The sequence below is a fragment of the Aquarana catesbeiana genome, linkage group LG02 (genome assembly GCF_042186555.1).
Source record: "Aquarana catesbeiana isolate 2022-GZ linkage group LG02, ASM4218655v1, whole genome shotgun sequence".
Taxonomy (NCBI): Eukaryota; Metazoa; Chordata; class Amphibia; order Anura; family Ranidae; genus Aquarana; species Aquarana catesbeiana.
Genome location: NC_133325.1, coordinates 711,535,166 through 711,554,578, shown reverse-complemented (window position 1 = coordinate 711,554,578; position 19,413 = coordinate 711,535,166). Strand labels below are relative to the sequence as shown.

General features: G+C 39.9%; 1 protein-coding gene across 5 annotated transcripts in view; it reads left to right on the top strand.

Moving 5' to 3' along the window:
- EPHA6 (EPH receptor A6) overlaps nucleotides 1-19,413 on the top strand; it is a 1,236,911-nt gene that overhangs the window by 93,366 nt on the left and 1,124,132 nt on the right. For all 5 annotated transcript variants that reach the window (XM_073616994.1, XM_073616989.1, XM_073616991.1 and 2 more), the window contains exon 2: nucleotides 7,628-7,692. In XM_073616994.1, the coding sequence (XP_073473095.1) occupies nucleotides 7,628-7,692 (65 nt within the window). The remainder of the gene's footprint in view (nucleotides 1-7,627; nucleotides 7,693-19,413) is intronic.

The following is a 19,413-nucleotide window of genomic DNA, read 5'->3' as shown; positions in this document are numbered from 1 at the left end:
TTTTTTCTACTAGCAGTGGTACAGTAAAACACTTTAATTGAAAGGGCAGGCCTTCTATAAATGAGTGTAGAGTCTCAGATTCCTAGAGTAGAACAGAGGGCTTGGTGGTCCCATTCCCTTAGACTTGTAAGTTACTTGACTAGATAGAATCTTGTCATATTGGAAATAAACTACTAGGGATTTGCAAAACACCAATAAGGCTTTAAGCAGCCACTAACACTTTCCAAAGACCAGCAACTCAACACAATGATTTTTTCCTGTTAGTATGAAATAACCATGAGTTAAACTTAGCAAATATCCCAACTTTTGACATTATTTTAGAAAATGTGCAAGACGCAAGGTCCAAAAACTCATAGCATCCTATTAGAATTCACTTTTTTATGTCAGGCCAGATTCTGATTGGTTGCTCTGGGTAATGCATTTTGTACTGAACACTTTGCGCCTTGTACTTTTTATTAAAGTGTAGCTAGAGGCAACACTTCTTTTTTTTCTTTTTCGTTTTGGGTAAAGTGGACAGGGATTAGAACACCCGTCAGTTTTAATTGCTTTATGTACCCTCTGTTAGGGAGATTCCCCCTTCCTATTTGTTGTGTTGACCGTTATCATTAAAAGTGGAAGTAAATGAAAATCCCCCATTTTGGATTGACACCAGAACAGTTATAGAGGGGAACTCTTCCAATGGGGGCACTAGTTCAGGTGACTCTGGTGACGTGACATCCCAGGATTCCCTCACTTTGGAGGGATTTCCTCTCACTTCCTGATTTGACTATGGGACAAAACGTGAATAGAAATCTCCCCAATGAGGACACACATGGCAGAAAAAACCTGATAGGGTTCATAACCCTGCCTTACTCTATCCAATTTTTTTTTATAAATGCCGTGCCTTTAGTTCTACTTTAAATAAGCTAATTGGTAAATGTGTTACATTTGAATATTCCTTTATTTTAGAATGATTCAATTTGAAAATACACTCCTTTACTAAACTGTAGATTTCTTTAGATAAGAAAGTGCATAAAAATTGCAGTACTCTCAATGACTAGGTTTGTCCACAATGTGATGCAACCTTTGGTAAATGTGAACTATATATATTATATATATATATATATATGTGTGTGTGTATATATATATATATATATATATGTATATGTATGTATGTGTGTGTGTGTGTATATATATATATATATATGTATATATATATATATATATATATATATATATATATATATATATATATATATATATATATATATATATATATATATATATATATGTATATATATATATATATATATATATATATATATATATATATATATATATATATATATATGTATATATATATATATATATATATGTATATATATATATATATATGTATATATATATATATGTATATATATAATTTTCTGGGTATAATGAGAACCATGGCTGTACTGCTAATATAACTTCTATAACTGCTGACATCCATTATTCCAAATTCTATCTCCAGGTTTGTTTTCCATATTATGAGAAACTCCCATACCAAAAAATATAACATAGTAACTGCTTGCCAGGCTCTTTATCTCTCCATTTAGGGATCAAATATATTAAAAAGAATGTGTAATGTTATTGGGTAAAATTCTCTTTTAATTAATAACAGTATATCCAGAGCTAGTCTGTGTGCTTTCTTAAGATTTAAATGTCAGTTAATTTGAGGTAATAATTCTTAAACAAATCTTGATCTTCTTCAAAAGAAAGGCTTTGCTGCAGAGACTTAAAGTCTGGATTTTAGATAAATGTTTTAGGAAATAGTTAAGATTGTATTGTAATGCTTGATTTGGTTATTTACAACATCCATACCATATCAAATGTGGAGGTCCAGGAATACATCAAGATAGATAAAATAAAGGAGTAGAGCCTGTTCAAGTTGCAAAGTGAATGTTAGTAACCAAGGTGAAGCTGTGATCATAGGGGTGCGCACAGGGTGTGCTAGATGTGCCTGGGCACAGCCTAATCGCCCCATTCCCATTAGCATGGCATTTACTGCATGGCATGCCCTAAAATGTAGCTTCTATGGCCAAATTAAGGAATCTTTAGGTTGTAAAAAAACTCTCATTCCACCACATCCCTCTCATGACACAACAGTCTTTAATTACCTCCCACTAACCACAATTTTTGTAAAAAAAATTTGACTGTGCTCACAGATAAATAAAATCAATAAGTAAATAAATAAGTGAAAAAAATAACCTTGCAAAATGGATTTTCACATAATATTTATATGAGTAATTCTTTTACATATTGCACGTATATGATTTTTAGACTGTGAATGATGCTTTTTTGATATATCTTTTGCACAGTTATTTATTCACTTATTTATTTATTTTACAGTCTTTGTCTGCCAGCGCAGTCACAATTTTTTTTTACATATTATTGGCCTGCTGTTTTTTCAGTGATTGCAGCTGCACAAATAAGTATAGTGATTCAGGTAGTGCAGTCCTATATTGATTTGAGTTTTTTTTACCCACAATTTTTGCTGAGTTAAGGTGAGATCATCAAGCCCTGTATGATCTGATCTATGAGCGTTCCTGTAACTTTCCATTTTGCCAGCAAGACTACACAAAACAGCAGGGAGTGGGAGAGAGCCGGGAGGAGGTGTGGGCGGTGCTCTCTCCCTCCTGACTCCACAAAACAGGATTGCTCTCATCAGATAGTATATGTTTGGACAGTTTCTTATGTCATTTTGCTGTGGCCCCCCTGGGGACTCTTCACGGCACCCCAGTGTGACGCAGCAACCCGGTTGAAAAACACTGCCTTAATGCAATAGGCTACGCACACCTATGCCTGTGATCATTTTGAATACACCTTCATCTCATATTGAACAGCCTTTAATCCATTAGATAATCAATCCCAATATTCTCATATTTAAATCTGTACTCAACAAAACACAGGGACTACAAAAACAGAACATTTTGAGAAAATAAGTTAAAATCCTTTACAGAAAAACTATGATGTTTTGGGTCAATTTTCTTTTTTTTTTTCTAAGTGGAGGTTTAAGATAAAATGATGCTTTATGTTTTGCTTGCTCGTTAAAGCATAGCTATGGTCAAAATGTACAATCATATATTAATTTCCACATTGTATTTAAAAATTTTCTACCATATTCCTGTTAAACGGAATGATCTTGAAGTTTTTCAACTTACTTTGTGAAGTTTAGAGGTGGTGAGAGGAGGAGTTTCAGGATGTGGAGTCAGTACAGGAATCACAGCTTGCTGGCAGCAAGGTACCATGGGATATGTAGTCCTTAGAGATCAAAAGTAAACAGCAGAGAAGTTGCAAAGCATACAGAGAATCCAGGAAGTTGTGGGAAGTGATGGGCAGTAAAACTTGTTTAAATGGAAGACCGGAAGATCCGGACAGCTGCACTGCAACAATACACTTTGTTCAGTATAAACAAAAAACCTAATGACAGATGGAACAAATACAGAGGGGGACAAGCAGGTAGACACATTTCCCACTGGGTAATGATTAAGTGCTGAATCCAGCATGAAACGTGTCTACCTGCTTGTCCTCCATTGTATTTGTTCCATCTGTCATTTTTGGAGTGGATTGTTGGAGTGCAGCCACCCAGATCTTCCTTGTCTTCCATTGTGCAGGCACCTGACTTGAAGAGTTGTGAAGGAATCATAAGAGGCTGCTCACCTAGAGCAGCTATACAGAGTGTTGTAACACTTAAACATTTTTTATGACAATAATTGACTTGTATTCAATACATCTGCTATTTACTGTATACAACTTTCACTGCGCAGCAAGTTAAAATTCTAGTCTGTGGCCTTTTATTCCAGGCATGTGAACGTGCCTGGAATCTATTTTTATGTATTATGCTCCTTGAACTGTTTAAAACTTTTTATTTTTTTTGTTTCTTTGCTGATTTGTTTTTTTATTTTATTTTTTGCAGTTTTTTTTACAGTTTAAATGTCAGCTCACAATTTTGCTTCTTAAAAAAGAAAGCAAATGAACAAAAATTGAAGCAGCAAGGGTGACTATAAGCCTAAAATACTTAATAAAACATTTAAAATAACAGTGGTGTAGTTTAGTAGCACTCTCGCCTAGCAGTAAGAAGGGTCACTGGTTCGAATCCCAACCACGACACTACCTGCCTGGAGTTTGCATGTTCTCCCTGTGTCTGCGTGGGTTTCCTCCGGGTACTCTGGTTTCCTCCCACACTCCAAAGACATGCTGGTAGGTTAATTGGATCCTGTCTAAATTGTCCCTAGTATGTATGAATGTGAGTTAGGGACCTTAGATTGTAAGCTTCTTGAGGGTAGGGACTGATGTGAATGTACAATGTATATGTAAAGCGCTGCGTAAATTGACGGCGCTATATAAGTACCTGAAATAAATAAAAATAAATAAATAAATAAAATAAAAGAAAGCAAATTACAGACATTATAATAACTATTGCTCTCTATTTTCTGTGCAGGGTCACACTGTGCTTTCCAAACAGAAATTACTGGAAAAACAAGCTTTTAAGCTTTACTTACATCCTAACTTCTCAGCAAATTACCTATTGTAGATGTAAATTTTCTTCCTGATTTTTTTTTTTCCCATAGAGATATGATGACACTTTGAGCAATCTTTTTCTGTATTACATGCATCCAACTGCAACAAAAGAAATGCAAAGATTATTCTTTTGTGATAGCAAAGATCATATGTGTGTGTGCTTGTGAGGACATAAAGTATCTGTCCCCAGCTTCCTTTCTTCTGCAGTGAAATAGTCAAAGGGCAGTCCACCCACAAGTAATACTTTGCTACAAAAAAAGCTATAATTTATATAACTGCTATACAAGCCATTTTGACATATAGTATTATTACATTGACTAATAGCTAGTTAAATAAAGTTTTAAAAATGCTTCCCTGCAAAGAAAAGGACTAATGCCGCGTACACACGGTCGGACTTTTCGGCTACAAAAGTCCGACGGACGCCGACGGACCAAATCCGGTGGATAATCCGATCGTGTGTGGGCTTCCCTGGACTTTCAGTGGACTTTTCCAGCCGCAAATCTGACGGAATTTAGATTTGGAACATGCTTCAAATCTTTACGCCGTAACTCCGCCAGACCCAGAAATCCGCTCGTCTGTATGCAAGTCCGACGGACAAAAACCCACGCTAGGGCAGCTATTGGCTACTGGCTATCAACTTCCTTATTTTAGTCAGGTGTACGTCATCACGTACGAATCCGTCAGACTTTTGTGTGATCGTATGTAGGCAAGTCCGTTCGTTAGAAAGTCCGCCGCAAGTCCGCCAAAAGTCCGTCGAAAGTCTGTCGGACGGGCTGTCGGACTTTTGTAGCCGAAAAGTCTGACCGTGTGTATTATGCTCATTAACACCCCCACCCACCCATGCTGCCGCAACCTACACTAGCATCTGCAATGGACACACTTTCAGATGAGTAAGATGTCTCCTGCTCTGCACTGTGGTTTCTTCTGATGACCCTTACATCAATATTGTATTTAGTAGTGATGTAGGGACTATCAGGAAGAACCAGGAAACACAGAGGGGGGACGAGGTAATCCGATACTCTCAGAGCTGTCAGTTGCAAGGGAAGTGCTTGGAGCTGTGATCAGCAGTGTGGGATTGGTAAGAAGGGTCAATATTAACCTTGTTCTTTACAGGGAAGTCTTTTCTTAATGGTTCCTAAGTAAACTAGCTGCATAATAACTTTAAACATTATCTCTTGATTTCAATCTGCAGAAGCTGTAATTTTCTGATTTTGCTAATTCAGATAGTGTTTCGTTGCAATATGGCAATCTGGATATATTCTATACATGCCCCAGAAATATAATTTACTATTGTGTGATTGCCGCATGGCTTTTCTACAAACCCTGCAAAGAGATACAAGTCAAATTATAGCAATCCTTCATCCCTTGCAATAAGTCTTTTTTTTTGGGGGGGGGTGAGATATTCTCATAAGACTCAAAGGGCACAGTGCAATTCATCACTGAGTTTGTACCATGTGTTTATAATGAAGGTTAACTATCCCATTCAGAAAGCAGTTTGAGAATGAACATGGCAAAATGAATAGCAGACTTTTCAGGGCAGAGACATTTGCATTGCATGTATTTTGCCTTGATTGTTTTTTTCCAACAAAACTTGAGTTACTTTTTAAGTGTAGAAGCCAAAAGGTTAAATCATGATCTGACATCTGAATGTCTCAGGATTCTTTTGTAGAGAACTGTGAGTTTCTAGGATGGGAAATGTGATACGGTTATGTGTTTTGGTGTTCTGCAAGTTGGCTGCATCTTTGGTGCAATTTCCAACAAAACACACCTTCTATAAAATGTGTTAACATACACATGAGCTGTGTTGGTGATGTAAAGTTTTAAAGCGGTTGGTTTAAATAATCTTTCATGTGTCAGTTACTACAGGGCTTTAAACTACTTATTATGCATTCCACTGTTACTAGGAAAATAGGTAAAAGCATTCTTGATGGCTGGTAAGTGTGTAACAAGAAGGATCAGTGGCCACTTCATGACTACTAGGGTACATATTTAATCTGTGTTAGTCATGTTGGCGACAATAAAATATTTTAAGCATTTTATACAGACATCCAGACCCCACTTTGGATGGTCATCAGAAGACTTTAATGACTCCCCTGACAAATGTCATCCTGTTGGCCTCAACGCCAACCTATGCTTACCTCTACATAGTCTATCCCCCCTTCAATCCATCATGAATGCTGCTGCCAGACTCATGCACCTTACCAAACACTCTGTGTCTGCTACTCCTCTCTGTCAATCCTTCCACTGGCTTCCGCTCACCCAACAAATTAAATAAAAAAAACTAACAACTACTTACAAAGCCATCCACAACTCTGCCCCCAGCTACATCACTGACCTAGTCTCAAAATACCAACCTACTCGTTCTCTTCGTTCTTCTAAAGACCTCCTACTCTCCAGCTGCCTCATCACCTCCTCGCCTCCAGGACTTTAACAGAGCCTCTCCGATCCTATGGAACTCCTTACCCCAATCTGTCCGATTATCTCCTACTCTATTAGCTTTTAGACGATCCATGAAAATCCTCCTCTTCAGAGAAGCCTATCTTACCCACACATTTGATCATCCTTCACAGTTATTACCTTTTTTTCCACTTGACCCTCCCTTCTAGATTGCAAGCTCCAACGAGCAGGGCCCTCTGATCCCTTCTGTATTGAATTGTATTGTAACTGTACTGTCTGTGTCTGCCCCCATGTTGTAAAGCGCTATGAAAACTGTTGGCGCTACAAAAATCCTGAATAATAATAATAATAATATTATTAATATGCTACTTTACATGTAAATCCCAGTTACAGAGTGAGAAACATAAGTAAATATGTATATGCAGTGACATGGTTTGCTATAATCAATAGCTCTAAGAAAAAACTTGCTTATGAAAGCACAATGTTATGGGATCTTACAGGTAATGCTGGTGTTGTGGCCAGGAAAGGGGATGGGCATTTCTCAGGTATACTTACTCTATAAAGATTTTATCCACTGGAAAAAATGTCTAAAAACCAATATGTGACCTTTTTTTGTAACATAGCAATCTTACTGTGAAATCTGTACGCAAAAATGTGCTCAAAACTGACAGAAAGCGTTTGTTTTTTGCAGTGGTTCTGCTTGACACCACAACCGCTATCGGGGAATTAGGATGGAAAACCTATCCAGTGAATGGGGTAAGTTAGAGTCTTCTGACTTGTTTTTAGCTTTGTTTGTGATTGTAATTAAAACTTAAAAGCTGAACTCCTGACGAACGTAAAATAAAACATTAATTAAAGAGGAACTTCATACTCTCCTCCATTATTTTAATTCCCCCTTACCTGATACTGGGTTCTTCTCAATTCAAACACTTACCCACCCAGTGGATCCAGTGTTGTCCTGCTGAGATCCATGTCTCTTCTGCTACCACTCGGGTCCTGCGCTGCCATGTTCTTGTGTGATGTCATCAGGAGGCTGCTGGCTCTTCTGGATTGAGGCCAATCCCTCCTGATGATGTGCTGCTAGACGCGCCCCCTTCTTCTTTTATGAATCAGAGACTATATGAAGGACATGCAGCGCCTTTTGGAATATGCAGGTCACATATCCCAGGAGACACTGGGGAACCACATCATTCAGAAGGGAATATGGGGGTGGGACCAAAACTTTTGCACTGAAAAAAAGGTGAAAAAAAGTGATATATATGTAGCAGAGCAGAGAAGGGTTGAAGAGGTGGAATCTTATTTTTCAGGATGAAGATATGCTGTTGTGTATTACTTAAAGTGAAACTACACTATATCTGATCACCACAAACCAAAAATGCTATTTAATTCATTTTTAATATTGAAAGCAAACTCACCAATCCATACATCCACGTGACATGTCTCTATGCTTTATTTTGCTGAGAAATCACTTTGAAAAACAATCCTCTAGCATTTCTGGCCCTGGCAATCTTGAGTAAGGGCAGATGATTCATGAAGCGTTTACTTCCTCAAATCTACCTACGCTTTGCTCAGGCATGCAACCAGGAGAGGGTGTGATTAGCTGAGAAAGCCTCTCCTCCCCTACAGAAGACTCCTGGGATGTATGACATCATTTGCCTAGGCATGGAAACCAGGAAGTAACTAAAGAAATGGAAAGAAAAAGTTTAAAACAAGCAAATATGATATACATTTCTATTCATTTACTAATGCTAGCAGCATTTGGATTAAATATAGTCAATGTTGATTGAGAGAGTGCAGTTCTGCTTTAAAGGAATAATTAGACACATTTATAAATGCAGATGGTAAGAATACATCAGTATATAGACCAAGAGAGGGTTGGCCAATAATAGAAGACAGTCGGACTATGCTGCAGTGCACAGTACTGTTAGTCTAACACAGGAAACATGCTCACAGGAGGAGAGAGCAAACCAGTGACCAGGAGCACTGCTGCTCCTTCAGTCATCAGACTGGGGCTGTATCCCAGGCCAAATTGTGTTGTTGCAGCATAGATCCAGGTTGGGCTGTCTGTCAGGGATGTCTGGCTGCACAATTTAGATTACATTTTCCCAGGTAGATGACAAGTTAAAGCAACATCATTTTCTTTATAAGCATAGGCGTGTGCAGGGGGTGTGCCAAGTGTGCCTGGGTACACCCTAATCACTCTGTGTAGTGCCAATTTCCCCTACTGCCTGTGTTGCGCCCCCCACAATGCTGCTGGCTTCCTTCCTCTCCCCCTGGCTGTTGCGTGGGATGTTTCAGGATGGAGAGTGGGGAAAGGGGTTAGTCAATATGTCATATACCACTTCCTTTTCTAAAAGAACATAGTGAACACACTTACTCACTGCGTTCATTCATAACTGAAGCATAGTAAAGTGTTTTACTATGTGTTTACTATGCTTCAGTTTGTGAATGACCAGGAAGCCACTCAGTACAGAGCACTTCCCATGCATTCACTGTCCAGTGCAGCTGAGGCTGCAGAGAAAGGCATGTGTGTTTGAGCTTTGGGGTGCACACCCTAATGCAATGCACTGCGCACACCTATGTTTATAAGACAATTCACATGTATGTATGTTTATCTGATTGTTTGGAGTTCAGCTCAGAGTTGGTTATGCTACTCAGTTGTAGATACAGTATAGTGAACACAGTTGTATTCTTTAGTAAGCCAGAATTTGGGTCAGGATATGGAAATGTTGTATTATCTGCCATTTAACAGATTGCTTAAGGGAATATGTGGGGAGCATCATGTAGAAATGCTATCTTGACTAAAAGCTTATGAGGACTGATCTCTCTCTACTCAAAACGGATATCCACTTTGGTTTGAGTTTTTGTTTTTTTGTTTTTTTAGGATTATTCAATTGATTGACTACAGATTGCCTTTAAATAATACAAAAAAAAGCAGACAGCACGATAAACGCTCACTAGACTCCATGGAGATTAGTTTAGAGTGGATTTTTTTTAGTTAAATATGTCAACAACATTGATTCTTGGTACAGTATTTTTAGTGCATATTCTTATCTCTAATGTATGGATTAATTTACAAAATTAATACTTGGAGAAATGCTTTATGTTCGAAAAACACTTTTCATTTGTTGGAAAATAATCAGCACTCACAACTTGTGTTCTGCTTAGTAAACACAACTCTCCAAACTTCATTCATTTATCCCAGCGCTCCTTATTTTGCCTGTTTTACGCTTGACGGAACTAACCAGATTGGGAAAAATGCAGCATTTCATGTGTGCTCTTCTAAGTAACTCCAGCATCTGGCTACTCAGACTAATGCCTTTCAAACATATGGCATATTTGCATCCATGTGTGGCACATATTTATAATTTTCCTATATAATGAGGATGCACCAATGAAAAGAATCCCAATCACTGTGTTTAAATCTCTTCTCATAATGCAACTTTGTAACTGCACAAAGGCTGGGTTACATAAATTAAGTTCTCTATGTCTATATAAAAGCTGGATTTTGCACAAGTTGTCTTTCTTTGGAGCCCTTTCATACTCACAGCGCCAGGGCGTCAAAGATAAAGCACTTTTAACTCCCCGCTAGCAGCCAAAAAAGGGTTAAAAGCGCTGCTAAAGCGGCGCTTTGCCAGTGCTTCGGTGATGCTGCCCACTGATTTCAATGGGCAGGGGCACTTTAGGAGCGGTGTATACACCGCTCCTAAAACTCCTCAAAGAACCTGCTTGCAGGACTTTTTTTTACGTCCTGCCAGAGCAGCGCTCCAGTGTGAAAGCCCTTTTGGCTTTCACATTGGAGTGACAGGAGAGACGCTTTGCAGGCGCTATTTTTAGCGCTATAGCGCCTGTAAAGCGCCACAGTGTGAAAGGAGTCTAATTGTGAATGACAGCCAGCTCTATACAGCGGTACAGTACAAAGGCTTAGCATGGCATTCACAGTTGCTTGGAGCATTACTGCAGATGGTCTGAATTCTCATGAAAAATGTAGAAGGGAGGGAGTGAATGTGTGTTATTTAATTAATTTATATAATGCCACAATATTCTGTAGTGCTTTACTGAATAGCACCATTCCTGCACACTTGAGGAGCTTAGAGTGACTCCACAGTATTCATACACATACTGTATGTAGCCCTACCCCCTAGAGGGCTCCTGAATTTACGGGTCCTGCTGTTCTTGCCCAGCCAGGCAATACACATTTTCCAACTTCCATACAGAGTCAGTACCCAGTTCATGGGCTTGTTTGTTTTATTGAGGGAAATCAACTTGGATAGGGATGAGGGATTATGGGATTCCCAACTTGAACTTGGTAGAACATCTTGAGGACACACTTCTTTTCTATGTACAAAGAAAATGGATCCTGTACTGTAGTCCCTCCAGGACATTATCTGTCTCTTAATGGATCAGTAGCCAACATCCTCTTTCCAGGCGCTCTATGTCCCCTTGCAAAATTCACAAAGTCCCAACAATTGCAGAAAATACCAACTCACCTGGCTGCCGTGAAAAGTGTGCCAGAGAAAGGGATTTAGGTTAGCTGTGACATTGTCCCAATGGAAGCTTGCTAAATATTGCATCTGGCTGCCTTCTCCTGTATTGGCCCTGGGGATCATAGGTAGAGGAACTCACACTGTCCCTTGAATCCTGCTACCTTGGTTAAGACTGGTTGCTGTTCAGACCTCCTGCTGTACAGGTCTTCCCATGCTAGACAGGGTGTCTTCTGGATGAGACTAAAGGGTGGTGAAGGTCCCTCTCTTCAGCTTCCTTCCTGATCTCTAGACTTGAGGCAGAACCCGCCAGCCCCAAATTCCTCTCCAAGGCTTCACGACATCAACCTCAGCGCTCCATCTTCCACCCGACAACCACCACCTGCTGGCCAGGCTCTTCAATATTTATTGGCCCATCATACCACCCTGTCAGGCCTCCTGCCTGGAGATTGGTCCAACTCCCATAAATATTCAGATCCTTGCCTTTATACCACCATCCACTAGTTTCTAGAAGTTTCCATGGATCTCCAGAACCATGGGGAGGTGATAGAAGCCTGGTCTGCAGAGCCTTCCAGTGTGACCTTAAGTTGAACCCACAGCAATTACCCAGACTCACTTAGCTTCTATGAGTCAGCTAAATTCTCCTAACTAAACTATACACTAGAGGGTGCTACATGTATATGCACACTGTAGATTCAGTTATGGGGAAAGACAACTAACCTACCAGTATATACTTGGATTGTTGAAGAAAACCAGAGAGCAGGAAGAAACCCATGCAAGTATGGGCAGAAAGTGCAAACTCCATGCAGACTGTGCCCTTGGGTATTGAAGGCAGGGCCACATTTATCATAGTAAATCATATATAACATTTCTGAGGATGTCATGCTGGTGAATATCCACTGATCACTATAACTTTATGACCACTGACAGGTTTAGTGGATAAAATTGATTATCTTGCCACAATCCGAAAATCGGTGGGTCATATTAAGCAGAAGGTAAACATGTTGCCTATGAAGTTTATGTGTTAAAAATAGAAAAATTGGGCATCGCAGTTTGTTGTGTATGGGGCTGTGTAGCCAGAAACTGGTCAGGGTGTCTATACCGACTCATGTCCACAGCCATAAGCACCTACAATGGACACATGAGCATCAGTACTGGACCATAGAGCAATGTAAGAAGGTGGCTTGGTCTGATAATTCAAGTTCTTTTTTACATCATGTGAATGGCCAGATGTGTGTGTGTTGCTTACCCGGGGAAAAGATGGTATCAGGATGCAGTATGGAAAGAAGGCAAGCCTGAGGAGGCAGTGTGATGCTTTGGGCAAGGTTATGCTGAGAAACCAAAGTGTAATGTAGGAGCACACTATATCTGTAAAGCACCTGAAAAGCACCACTTAAGCCTCCCCAGTGTGAAAGCCCGAGTGCTTTCACACTGAGGCGGTGCGCTTGCAGGACAGAAATAAAAGTCCTTTAAGCAGCATCTTTGGGGCGGTGCGGGAGCAGTGTATACACCGCTTCTAAACCACCCCGCCACTGAAATCAATGGGCAGCGCTGCTGAAACTCCTGCAAAGGGATTCGGCAGCAGCACATTTTGGGTGCTTTTAACCCCTTGTTAACCCCTTCTTTGGGGTTAAAAGCACCCCGCTCCCACCTGCACAGCGCCGGTAAAGCGCCGCTAAATATATCGGCACTTTACGGCTAACGCTTGGGGGAGTGTGAAAGTAGCCTAAGTAGGAATAAAACAGTGGAAATGTGCATGTATTGCAGTACTGGAGGAAATATGTTTTATTATTATTATTTATTATTTGGCCTTGACACCTTGACATATGCTTTAAATCTAAAATAGAGACCCTGCTTTGAATATGAATAGGTGAAAGGTATACTTTGAATAAATAAAGGTACCCATACACACACAGATCTGAATGGCTGGAGACACTTGGGAAAATTTGACCCTTTAATTCAGGAAACAAGCTCAACAATGACTCAACAGAAAACTTCAGATCTCTTTGAGATTTTCTACACTGTTAATTTTTTGATCACACCACCGCTCCACTTAGAGCCTGATATAAATGTGTGAAGGGAGGTGAAGCGCAGTGCTGCAAATTAAACACAAACATCCATCCACTATATGTAGGAGAGAAAAAAAAGAGCTTTCCTTGCTTATGATTGGTTGTTTGCCTCCTACCCAACACTCATTCCTATTGGCCTGTTACTTTGATGGGCTGCCTCTCTGGCCCAATTAAATGCATGTGAGAGAATAAAGGCTAAGCTTTGGCAGAATGTGTCAGTGTATTGCCAATTTTAACCACCATCATTCAGCTTATTTTGTAAGCTACTGCAGGTATGTTCCGCCTGCGTAAAGCATTTGCCACAGATTCAGAATTTGCAATATTTGTCAGCCAGATTTATAAATAATGACAAATGGCACTAAATTCAAGCATGCAAATAGCCTGCATTTTTCTAGTCTTTGTAAATAACCCTTTTTGAGTTATTCTGTACAAGAAAAGTCTTCAGCGATCAAAGCTCTGGTGCAATTTACCATAACTTTCAACTCTTCCTAGATGACTGAGTCTCCTAATGAAATGATGTGGCTGCCAAGCAGTGTCGCTCGCAGTCTTAATCCCAAACCCAAAGCGAAAAGGCAAAATTAAAATCATAATAAAATCATGCTAATTTTAAAAACATCCCCCCTGCTTCCAAATAGTTTCTTCCCCTGGCAAGGTCATACATGACATAACAGAGAGCTTCAATTAGTGGAAAGGCTTGCACTAGGCTGATTATTTGCAGTAATCTTTAATCAATGGCACTCACAGTATTCCGTGTTATGAAAGGCACAATCAGTGTACCCCCTAGAGTGCAATTGATTTGAGTACTGCATAGAAAATGCGTCTTCTATATAGCATTGTTACTATAAGCAGGCAAAGAAAAGGATGTTCTATCATAAGCTATCATAAGCGCTAATAAAAAGAAAAACACTTTAAGATCCTTTTCTTGTGGCATCGAAACAAGGGTTGCAAAGGTCAAAGCCAAAACTGATGTTGTGCTCTCTGTAGGCCCCACCATCATCTCTGTATTTTTGCCACATAGCCACTATACTTGTTATTCACTAGTATTGTGCCTGTGATTTGACATCATAACAATCAATCAATAACCTTTGCAATGGCTCCAGTTCCTTTTGTTTGTCTGTACAGGTCTTCTGCATGCTGTCTCAAACGTAGTGATGGACAGGAATTTCCTGCTGCTCCAAAGGGGTGCAAAGTTATCTAAAAAGGTGTCTTAACATGGACATACAGTTTGTGAAGAACTCCCCTTTTGCACACGGTAGACTACTAAAAAGTCACCATAAGGCATCTTAAACACTTACCAGTTACCACAATTGGGTGTCCTCAGTTTATCAGTGGGCAATTATTATTATAGTTGTGGGGAATGTGTACTATATGTGATAAAGAAGCACTGATTGGCTTCCTAAGTGTGGCAAAATGTTACTATCTAAAGTGGAACTGTGCCATTTGGCTTCCCATTATGGTAAGCCTACCTCCGAAAGTACTCTCCTCCATGGTTGGTCTAGACTAACATTGTTTCTCCATTGCTGCCACTGTCATCTTCTCCCAGTATTTTTCTGGGTTCAGCCACTGTCATGATCAGGGTTCAGGCTTAAGGCAGTAGCGGGACTACCACCGACCAGAAGGATAGGTACAGTACATTGGCAGTCACCCTGGCGGATGGAGTCTAAGTACTTACCGGAGTTCACCAGAGCTCCTTATGGCAGAGATGGATTTTGCTGCATGTTAGTACCAGGTCGTGGTCCTCAGGATCACCCCACCAAGGGGTGAGAAAGCGGGGGTACAGCAGTGGATAAGCAGGTAAGGATCAAACAGAAGCCAGTAAAGGTCAGTAACGAGTAGTTGTGGGTTGGCATCAGGCAGAAGCGTAGTCAAGGAACAAGCCAAGGGTCAATAACCAGTGGTAGCAAAATATGGATGGCAGCAGGGGAGACAGGTGGTAGGTACCATGTGAAAACATGTGCACTTCCTATTATGTGATCTGTACCTATCTCCATTACAATGTAATTCCTTTTATTAATAGAATATTGTTGAATACATGCATCTCCTTCCTAAAACCCCACGAGAAACGTTTATAGACCTGAAACGCATCAGGGGAATGGAGAAATCAGACCTTAGACGTTTGTCCAACACCAAGATGTTTGTACAATGAGCCATTTTTATTATCTATGTGTTCATGCTTTTCTATTCATGTTTTGAAAATATTTTTAATGTGTTGAAATAAATGGATATATTTTACTATATATGCTTATGGTGTACTGTTTGCCGGTATAGTCCCAGTCTGTGGTTAGGGACAATCTTGTTTGTTTTTGTTTTTTTGTTTTTTTTATAAATCTTTTTATTCATTTTCTTTAACAGACAGACAAAACAAAACACAACAAAACATCATACACATTGAACCTAAGATATGTTAATACAGTATCAAGATCCACTCACCCTGCATAGCAACTATCAATTTGAGATATGAATTCAAAATAACAAAACAAAGCAACAACTTAAAGGGATATAATAATTAAGAAAAAAGTATTTTATCTGGGCCTAAATCTAGGCCTACCCTTTTGTCCACTCAAATGTCAAACCTCACCCCATATAAGAAAAAAAATCAAAAAAGGAAGGAGAGTAGAAAGCAGATATTAATCCCTTCTATCACCAATGGCCCCAAGTATCCCTTATGCAGAAGCTCTCATATTATGATTAATGACCCCCATTGGCAGAAGATGCCGTGTACGGTTTGTCCAGCCACTTTTCCCAGACTTTATCATATTTACTAGGGCAACCCATATTAATATAGGTGTCTTTATACAACGGGAGGTTATTATCTATCAATTGTTTCCAGTATAGATGTGTAGGAGAGCAAGGTTTCTTCCAATGCATAGCAATGGCTTTTCTTGCATAGAATAATGCTGTATTAGCGAACACTCGCTCAGACACTGTAGGAACGATAGCCTCTACCAGACCCAGCAGGCAAACAGACATTGAGACCAGTAAAGAAGCAGAGGTAATGATATTCAATAAATCTACTACTTCCCCCCAGAAAATAGTGATATATGGGCAAGTCCAAAAAATGTGTGTGAAATCCCCTGAGATGCTCCACACCACCAACAGTTGGAAGAGCACGCAGGATTTATTTATTGACGTCTATAAGGTGTAATATATGCTCTATGAACCAATTTAAATTGAATCATGCGGTCCCCCAAAGATACCAGAGATTGCAGAGGGAAATCCCACACATACTTCCAGTCTTCCATATCCAAATCTGGTATATCTCGCATCCACCTAGCTCTAAGACCTTCTGAAGGCGAAATAGAAATTAAAGTAAGATGAGAGTACAGTCTCGAGTTGGGCTTATCCAAGCACTCAGACCTGAGAACCGATTCTAAAGAGGATTGTATAATCCTTAGGCTGTCCAGTGGGAACTGTGCATGAAAAATATGGAAAAGCTGGAGATATCTAAATAGATAAGAACTAGGTAGGTTAAAGATTGAGGTAAGTGTAGAAAAGGTAGATAATTTCCAATCAGTGACCACTTAAGAGAGTAATTTAATGTTATATTTAGTCCTTGGAATAAGCTCTGGTACTTTAAAACATTGAGGGTGAGTAGGATTAAACCATAGAGGGGCATTTGGAGAAATCACACCCTTGCATCTGGGACCAGCCTCCCAAGCTTGAATAGTTTTAAGCATTAAAGCAGTCAGCTGATAGGGTGCCCTACGGCCCCTAATTGTTTGGTGTAATTTCACAGAATGTGTTGTGCTGTCAATTAAAGATAATACATACTGTATGTGTAAAACAAGTTCATAAACTATGTCCAAACTCATAAATATAAGATATCACAGTGACATCATCATGTCCCTCCAGAGAGCCTGCAGGCTCTTTGTGATATACCCTACTGAGTTTTACAATAAATTGTGGTTTTAATGTACTTCACTATGGCATTTCCTTGCTTTCCCCCTTGTGGTGTTGAGGCATTCATGTGAGGCACAGCCAATGACTGGTTGTGTCATGCTGCCGATAAAAGAGAGACACTCAGGCCAGAATCTGCAGGAAGGGATTGGGAGCCATAATCATCTATCCATTGATTGATTTGGGATTTGTCATTAAAAAGTGCTATCAGGCCTCTTTTCATTTGGGGTCTGAATGTCTGGTAAGCTGCTGCATGACTACAAGGTGGCTGGTGCACAATAGGGGTGTGAAGATTTTCCTTTGTTTACAGTGGACTTTATATCTTTTGTTGGACTGTGATGTCATATACAGTGGGGCAAAAAAGTATTTAGTCAGCCACCAATTGTGCAAGTTCTCCCACTTAAAAAGATGCGAGAGGCCTGTATTTGTCATCATAGGTATACCTCAACTATGAGAGACAAAATGTGGAAACAAATCCAGACAAGTATTTGGTCACCTACAAACAAGCAAGATTTCTGTCTCTTACAGACCTGTATCTTCTTCTTTAAGAGGCTCCTCTGTCCTCCACTCATTACCTGTATTGATATCACCTGTTTGAACTTGTTATAAGTATAAAAGACACCTATCCACAACCTCAAACAGTCACACTCCAAACTCCACTGTGGTGAAGACCAAAGAGCTGTCGAAGAACACCAGAAACAAAATTGTAGACCTGCACCAGGCTGGGAAGACTGAATCTGCAATAGGCAAACAGCTTGGTGTGAAGAAATCAACCGTGGGAGCAGTAATTAGAAAATGGAAGACATACAAAACCACTGATAATCTCCCTCGAGCTGGGGCTCCACGCAAGATCTCACCCCATGGCGTCAAAATGATCACAGGAACGGTGAGCAAAAATCCCAGAACCACATGGGGGGACCTAGTGAATGACCTGCAGAGAGCTGGGACCAACATAACAAAGGCTACCATCAGTAACACACTACGCTGCCAGGGACTTAGATCCTACAGTGCCAGATGTGTCCCCCTGCTTAAGCCAGTACATGTCCGGGCCCGTCTGAGGTTTGCTAGAGAGCATTTAGATGATCCAGAAGAGGATTGGGAGAATGTCATATGGTCAGATGAAACCAAAGTAGAACTGCTTGGTAGAAACACAACTCGTCGTGTTTGGAGGAGAGAGAATGCTGAGTTGCAACCAAAGAACACCATACCTACTGTGAAGCATGGGGGTGGCAACATCATGCTTTGGGGCTGTTTCTCTGCAAAGGGAACAGGACGACTGATCCGTGTACATGAAAGAATGAATGGGGCCATGTATTGTGAGATTTTGAGTGCAAACCTCCTCCCATCAGCAAGGGCATTGAAGATGAAACGTGGCTGGGTCTTTCAGCATGAAAATGATCCCAAACACACCGCCCGGACAACGAAGGAGTGGCTTTGTAAGAAGCATTTCAAGGTCCTGGAGTGGCCTAGCCAGTCTCCAGATCTCAACCCATAGAAAACCTTTGGAGGGAGTTGAAAGTCCGTGTTGCCCAGCGACAGCCCCAAAACATCACTGTTCTAGAGGAGATCTGCATGGAGGAATGGGCCGACATACCAGCAACAGTGTGTGACAACCTTGTGAAGACTTACAGAAAACATTTGACCTCTGTCATTGCCAACAAAGGATATATAACAAAGTATTGAGATGAACTTTTGATATTGACAAAATACTTATTTTCCACCATAATTTTCAAATGAATTATTTCCAAATCAGACTGTGATTGTCTGGATTTATTTCCACATTTTGTCTCTCATAGTTGAGGTATACCTATGATGACAATTACAGGCCTCTCTCATCTTTTAAAGTGGGAGAACTTGCACAATTGGTGGCTGACTAAATACTTTTTGCCCCACTGTATTTATGAGTTTGGGCACAGTTTATAAACCCTTTTTACACAAATGTATAATCTTTGAGTGACAGCATGATCTGTGAAATTAACTTCATACTGCTTGTATATAACCTTTACTTGTTACTGTTATGTATTCTG